Here is a 7,842-nt window from a genome sequence, read left to right on the forward strand (position 1 = left end):
TTAGTATTTTGTATTGGATGTTTACATCAAAATATATTAATTTATTATGTATTTACTGAGTTCTACTGAAAAGTGGAATATGTAACCCGGAACTAATTCACACAAATTCAGATAACAAGAAATATTTGTTCTTACCCCTTTAGTACAAATATAGTACTACGATTTAAACATAAAAAATACCGTCAGACACATTGTACAATTGGATTGCAATTAACAAATCAGAGAGTATAATCTGATTATTCTTCTCAACAACTCATCATTAAAGGAACAAGAAGGCTTATATATTTATTATTTCTTCTAGAAGTGATTAATGCAAGTGTTAATTGAGATGAATAATTTAATGCTAATTGTCAAAGGAGGCCTACTTATGAAGGAGTTCCCAAAGACCAAAGACTATTCTATCTGTTAACAGCCAACCAATACAATAGCAGAATTTTCTTTTTTTCATTTGACAAATATCCCAATAACATAAGAAAGAATAATTAAAATTATTATAATCTATTTTTATATATTTACTGACTCAACTAATTCCGATTTACTTTTCAGAATAAATCTATTATAATCAAAATATCTTTTTCCTAACTATTCGACTATGCACCTTTAATTAAGGGCGATAAGGTCCTAACAATCTACTATGTACCTTTAATTAAGGGTAAAAAGATCCTAACAATTTGACTAAGGACTCATCTGTTTGCATTTAATAGAGGTCTGAATCTTAATCATTCAGATCATAGAGATTAAGTGCGTTTGTTTTTAAAGTTTGAATCTTAATTATTCAGATCTTAATCATTAAGTGTGTTTATTTTGTTACTTCACAACCACTTAATAGGTCTGAATAGGTTTGTACGATTAAGATCTATAACAGAGACTTAATTCATTAAGATGCTATCTTCCATATTCATTGTTAACTGCTGTCACCGCCTACCATTATCAACTACCACCATGTCGCCGTCACCACCACCACACCACCATCATCATCAATCATAACCGCCACCATTATCGACTATCACCATCCACTATCTCCACCAACATTCTCAACCGCAATCAACACTCATTCACCTCAACTACCACAACTAACTACCCCATCACCATCAACAACCATAGCCGACACTGTCCATCATTATAACCGACCACCACCCACCACTACCTTCCTCAATCACAACTAATACCACCCCCCACCACCACCATCCTCAATCATAATCGCCACCATTACCAATTACCAATAGCTACTACCCTGAACCATCACCATCAACCAAAACTACCACCAACCACCGTCTCTAGTCGGCATTCACATGTTAGTCATCACCGCCAACAACTATAATATTTTAAAAAAACTATATATTTTATTGATAGAAATTTGATTAATTAGTATTTTATTTGAATTTTATGTTTATTAATTTTCAAATAAAGATAAATCTTATAAATTCAGCTGTTAAAAATCAGACAGTCTTAATCATTTAGTATTCAGATCTTAATACACATATTAATATTCATTTGTATATTCAGATTCAGATGTATTAATCCTAATACACATCTTGATATTCAGATATGTATTTTGATTCGGACGTCTTAATCTTTAAAAACAACAAATGGGGCCTAAGCACCTTTGACTATAAGGAGTCGTTTGATATGATTGATAAGCAAAAATAATTTTCGGATAAAAATTTAATATCGTCTTATTTCTTGTTTGGTTACTAATTCAGATTAAAAGTAGTACCAAGATAAGTTATACTTGACAAATGGTGAAATTGTAATCCCAAGATAAAACAGTAAAATCGGTAATCTCAGAATAAGTACAGTACCAAACAGTCAATAATAAATAATAGTATCAGGATAACTAACTAATCCCAACATAACAAAAAAATCTTTTTTCCTAACTATTCGATTATACGCCTTTAATTAAGGGTGATCCTAACTATCTGATTAAGTACCTTTGGCTATAAATATTAATCAGTTGGTCACATGTTTTATAAAATAAAATAAAGAGGAAAAAGAACAAAACAAATGTAGAAATTTGAAACCAAGACTCTATATATTAACATCAATACCAAAGCCAGCACACCAACATAGACAACTCAATTAGACAAACAGAGCAAGAAGTTGCTTTGCTTAATCAACATTTGTGTTTTTCTATTTTCTCCACCTCTCTGTCACCTTTTTCTACTTTCAAAATTCCCTTAGCAAAAACAACAAAAATTCAAGAATAGAGAGAAGTTACAAAATTCATCACAAAACAAAAAGCTTCAGCAAAGAAGAAACAACAAGAAAAGAAGATAAATATTTACATACATACAGAAAAAAACTTCATCAAGATTGAATTTTTTTGCAATAAAATTCACCAAGATTGAATCTTTTTCCCATTTTGGTTAATGGGGTCTCTCCCAATTGTGGTTTCCGGGACCACCGTGCACGGTGGTGGAGGCGGTGGTAGGTGGTGGCAGTGGTGTAACAACAAGAACAATAACAGCAATACCACTAAGAGTAATATTAATGGAAGTGGTAACAGCAGTAGCAGTGATCCTTGTGCTAACTCTTCAACTTTTGTCTTCTTTTTGGTGTCATTTGTTTGTCTTGCTTCAATTGCTGGGATTTACTGTAGGCTTTTACTACCCCCTAATGTACATACAATACTTTCTTCTTTGGGATGTCATGAGGACAATGAGGGTTCTTGGTCAATTGGTGTTTACTATGGTGACTCTCCTTTTAACCTTAAACCCATTGAAGAGGTAAGAAATTTTTCTATTTTTGGTTTTTTTGCTCATTTCTTGGTTTAAATTGTAAAGTTTTGATCTTTTCTGTTTTGGGGTTCTGGAATTTAAGTTTTGAACCTTTTTAATTGAGAATTCTTGGTTTTATGGGGGTTTGGCTCAAAGAATTGAATTTCTTTTTGGGACTAAAGTTGCTAAGTTTTGTGGGGGTTTCATGATTTGTTGAAATTTGTGTTGTGGAAATGTTTTGGCAGGCAAATGTTTGGAGGAACAAGAGTGCAGCTTGGCCAGTGGCAAATCCAGTTGTCACATGTGCTTCAGCTTCTGGGGCTAGTTTTCCCAGTAATTTTGTTGCTGATCCTTTTCTTTATGTTCAGGTAATCTTTTTTCCTTTTTTAAAATTTAGCTTTTATGTCTTGATTCTTGTTAGAAAGTACTCCCTCCGTACGCAGAGTTTAAGCAAGAAATAAAGATTTTTGAAATTTGCGGTCCTAAACAAGCCATAACATTTTTGTGGCTATAATTCTTTTGAAACTTGCGGTGTTAAACATGTTAGAGTGCATGTGTGTGCCTGCCAGTGTGCCTGTAAAAGCTTCTCATTGCGGGTAGAATTGGAAGTTTTAAGTCAAAAAAATTCCAAATTTGGAAAGAAGTCATCCTTTTTGAAACGTCCTAAAAAGGAAACATAAAAGTGAAAGTAGTAATATTTGCTAAGTGTTGTTGCTCTATGATAGATTGGCTTTGTTATATTTGTGATGTATGCAAATAACAGGAAGCATCTTTAGCTTTTCTATATGCATGTAATCAGGTTGGTGAAAGTATGATGGCTTGTTTGAAGTTTAATTGATGAGACTTTTGTGGACAGTTGTTAACTTTAATCCTCTATTATCATCATCTTTTGGAGATTAGATGTGACGTTAATGGAACCAAACCATGTCAGCTTAATCACCTGAAACAGATAGATTAGTAAGCTGCTGTGTGCTGTTGCAATTATTGAAATTGGCTGATGAGGTCACAGGATTTGTCATTAACACAACCTTTTGGTGAGGAATCCTGCAGTGAAGGAGGAGAGAACTTTTAGTTTAGTGCAAGTAGGTTGAGTTATAAAGTAGATATAGGGATGGAAAAGGTTGTAGTTTAGTTCTTTGACACTATCCTTTTGGCTCTTTTTGATGTTGCTTTCCTTGGTTATGTCTATTATTCTGCTCCGTGTCAGCATAGTCCGTCCCCAAGTTAATAATGTGCAAAAAAATTGGGATAGAAAGAGAGATAATTAGGGGAACTTTGCTCTTCTCTTTTCATTTTACTGGAGAAAATGGATTTGATGCCTCTGAAGGATAATGGCCAATCGGTTGCTAGTGCCTACTAGGAATATAGCCAACGCCAATGATGTTACATGTAACTAATAAAAATCTGTGGTTTGGTACAACTGTGCAGAATTAGAAATGGTCCTTGTACGCAGAAGTGCTCTTTTTATCAGGAAATTTGGTGACAGACTCCTCGCTTGTCAAGTGGTTTCCTGATATATGCAAATGAGACGAGAAAAATTGAGTCGTATAAGAATAAGATCTAAAGCGTTACATACTCAAACAGACTAAGTTTGCTTCAAATATTTAAATCCAGGATTTTTGAGTTTCGCTTATTGTAAATATATTGTCTAGTTTTGGTGCTATATGATATTTTATGTTTGAACTATTTTCACTGGGGGTTTCTGGTCGTTTTACAATCTTTAGATTCCTCTCCTTTAGTACATACAGGATCTTGATTGTTGTTTTTCTGTTTGATTACATTATTCAGGGAGACATCCTTTACCTGTTCTTTGAATCAAAGAATTCAATCACAATGCAAGGCGATATTGGAGTTGCAAGAAGTACTGATAAGGGAGCAACGTGGGAACAGTTGGGTGTTGCGCTGGATGAAGACTGGCATCTCTCCTATCCTTATGTCTTTGACTACAATGGCAACGTAAGCTTTTTTACTTCCTCAACTATTTATATGTCATGTAACTCAATTTTGTCTGAAACAACAACGTTACACTTGCGCTATCATTGAAGTCTATTTTTCTTGACGTCGTGATTAATATTTCCTTCATCTGTATTATTTTGTGTAGATCTATATGATGCCTGAGGGCAGTGCGAAAGGGGATCTTCGTCTTTATCGAGCTGTAAAGTTTCCTACAGAATGGAAACTGGAAAAGATCGTAATGAAAAAGCCGCTTGTTGATTCTTTTTTAACTCAACATGATGGGAAGTACTGGCTTTTCGGTTCAGATCATAGTGGAATTGGTGCCAAGAAGAACGGTCAGTTGGAGATTTGGTATAGTAGCTCGCCTCTTGGTCCTTGGAAACCACACAAAATGAATCCTATCTATAACACAGATAAGAGCAAGGGAGCACGAAATGGAGGTCGACCATTTTTATATGATGGACATCTTCATCGTGCTGGTCAAGACTGTGGTGAAACATATGGGCGACGCTTACGTCTCTTCAAAATAGAAGTTCTGACTCCTACTGAGTACAAAGAAGTTGAGGTGCCTTTGGGTCTTAAAGAGTCGATGAAGGGACGAAATGCCTGGAATGGGGCCCGCAGTCATCAACTTGACGTGCAGCAACTAAGCTCCGGGGAGTGGGTTGCAGTTATGGATGGGGACCGAGTCCCTTCAGGAGATGTAAATCGACGGTTTATTTTAGGTTTTGCATCAGCTTTAGGTGTTGTGATTCTTGTTATAGTGTTTGGTATGTTACTAGGAGCAGTGAAAGGATTAGTTCCCTTAAGTTGGTGCCCTCACAACGTTGGAAAGAGGAGTGATGCTGCATTTGATTGGGAAAAATCAAGCTTGTTATCTTCTAGAATGAGACTATTCTGTAGCCGCTTGAACAGAGCAAGCTCGTCTCTCCGTGCCAGAATAAAACCAAAAACATGCAGCGGAGGGTTCGTTCTTGCTTTAATATTTCTAGTGACTGTGGTGTTAATGTGCACCGGAGTTAAGTACATCTATGGAGGCAGCGGTGCACAGGAAGCTTACCCGCTGAACGGTCAGTACTCTCAGTTCACTTTATTAACAATGACCTATGATGCTCGGCTCTGGAACTTGAAAATGTATGTCAAGCATTACTCGAGGTGTTCTTCAGTTCGTGAGATTGTCGTAGTGTGGAATAAAGGCCAACCTCCAGAGTTGAGTGAGCTTGATTCAGCAGTGCCAGTGAGGATAAGAGTAGAGGAACAAAACTCGCTGAACAATCGATTTAAGGTAGATCCTTTGATAAAGACACGAGCGGTTCTTGAACTTGATGATGACATTATGATGCCTTGTGATGATGTTGAACGGGGATTTAAGGTATGGCGTGAGCATCCTGAGCGCATAGTAGGGTTTTACCCCCGGCTTGCAGATGGAAACCCATTGAAATATAGGGCTGAAAATCATGCTCGCGAGCACAATGGTTATAATATGATTCTAACAGGAGCAGCCTTCATCGACAGCAAAATGGCTTTCGAGAAGTACTGGAGCGATGAAGCTGCTGCAGGTAGAGCAGTGGTGGACAACCTTTTTAATTGCGAGGATGTTTTGCTAAACTACTTGTATGCAAACGCGAGCTCCTCCAGTACAGTTGAATACGTGAAACCTGCATGGGCAATCGATACTTCAAAGTTTTCTGGTGTTGCAATTAGCCGGAATACGCAGACTCACTATGGGCTAAGAAGCAGTTGCCTCCAAAAGTTTTCTGAAATGTATGGAAGCATATCAAGCAGAAAATCAGAATTTCACCATCGAAACGATGGTTGGGATGTATAGCAAGGAGCAAATTTCTAGCATCATATATAGTTGAAGTTAGTGTTTTTCATTTTTTGATCTTTCTTTCCTCTTGGTATAATTTTGGTCAAGCTTTGTTTACCTCCTGTTGTAAATTTTGCTTTGGGAGGGAGTCCAACTTTTGTTAGGCAAATGTACATTAAGTTAGATACATAAGTTGATTTACTTCTCTGTGTTTTCCTTTCTATCAGATTTCAAGGTATAATTTCACCAACATATATTTGTGATGATATGATTTCAATGCAAAGCAATACAGTTTCTCTTGAACGTTCTGTGCTTTATACTTTTTAGTTTTGGTTCACTTTCAGTCCTTGGTTCCTCCTGCTAAAGATCTTGTCACTGGAGTTAAAGCGTTATGATAAAAATTATCCAATTCATGATTTGGATTGGCGGCTATTGTGCATGCACTTAAGATTTGGACTTGTACGTTGTGTCATGTGAGCTTTATATGTATTATTGCAGTCTTCCGTACTTGTTCAAGCAGAAAGTGTTACGACCCGAAAACCCACCAAAGCACGTGAGGTTTATACGAGTTCATGTGCTTGAAGTGTATCTCTAGCTAGTCTAGTCAACTTAATAGGCCTCGTATATTGATCAGTACAAAAAAGAAATTATTTTCCAAGAAAATGTCCAACTGTTTACTACCTAATAGGCCTCGTATATTTATGGTGAATGTCTATATTTAGAGAGATTCTAGAGTTCATTGCTTGGTGGCTAAGTCACTCTCTTCCTATAAATGGAGGGTTCTATTCTATTGTAATTCATCCAATATCAATAAGAATTCTTTCTCTCTACTTTTCTCTGCAATACTCTTCTTCTTCATTTATTGTCTATAACACGTTATCAGCACGAGACTCTAACCAATTGAGTAGAAGCTTTGGGATTGAGCATAATGATTGTCAATTATTCCATGAGCTTTATTCATGATTAAATTCTAGATTTAAGGTAGGTATTTTGCTTTATTTTTCTCTTTAAATTCTTGACATTATATAATTTGATTTTAAATACAAGTAAATATGGATATCTCTCAAAGCAAAATTGGATCACATTTCAATTGTAAAAATATTTGTTTAATTGACTCATGTACGACACATACAATATTCAAAGAGAAGAAATATTTCTCTTATTTAAGTATGTGTAAGGCAGATGTTACCACGATTTCTGGTAGTAGTAATCTAATTGAAGGCTCTGGAAGAGCTACTATAACTCTGTCTAAAGGAACACTACTTATCATAGAGAATGCAATGTTCTCCTCCAAGTCCAAAAGGACCTTGTTGAGTTTTAAAGATATCCGCCGAAATGGATATCATATTGAGACAATAG

General features: G+C 35.9%; 1 protein-coding gene across 1 annotated transcript; it reads left to right on the plus strand.

Moving 5' to 3' along the window:
• Positions 1 to 2,002: 2,002 nt before the first annotated feature.
• LOC109214617 (glycosyltransferase family protein 64 protein C5-like) lies at positions 2,003 to 6,786 on the plus strand. Its single transcript, XM_019378554.1, has 4 exons — positions 2,003 to 2,726; positions 2,963 to 3,085; positions 4,506 to 4,673; positions 4,819 to 6,786. Exons 1-4 carry the CDS (start codon positions 2,370 to 2,372, stop codon positions 6,499 to 6,501), a joined length of 2,331 nt encoding a protein of 776 aa, XP_019234099.1. The 5' UTR covers positions 2,003 to 2,369; the 3' UTR covers positions 6,502 to 6,786.
• Positions 6,787 to 7,842: the final 1,056 nt, after the last annotated feature.

This window comes from Nicotiana attenuata, unplaced genomic scaffold, assembly GCF_001879085.1.
Source record: "Nicotiana attenuata strain UT unplaced genomic scaffold, NIATTr2, whole genome shotgun sequence".
NCBI classification, from domain to species: Eukaryota; Viridiplantae; Streptophyta; class Magnoliopsida; order Solanales; family Solanaceae; genus Nicotiana; species Nicotiana attenuata.

Excerpts from the sequence above, each read along its gene's own strand:
- LOC109214617 (XM_019378554.1), top strand. The coding sequence starts at position 2,370 with ATGGGGTCTCTCCCAATTGTGGTTTCCGGGACCACCGTGCACGGTGGT. Across the intron at positions 3,086-4,505 it reads ATCCTTTTCTTTATGTTCAG|GGAGACATCCTTTACCTGTT; the intron begins GTAATCTTTTTT and ends TACATTATTCAG. Across the intron at positions 4,674-4,818 it reads TCTTTGACTACAATGGCAAC|ATCTATATGATGCCTGAGGG; the intron begins GTAAGCTTTTTT and ends TATTTTGTGTAG.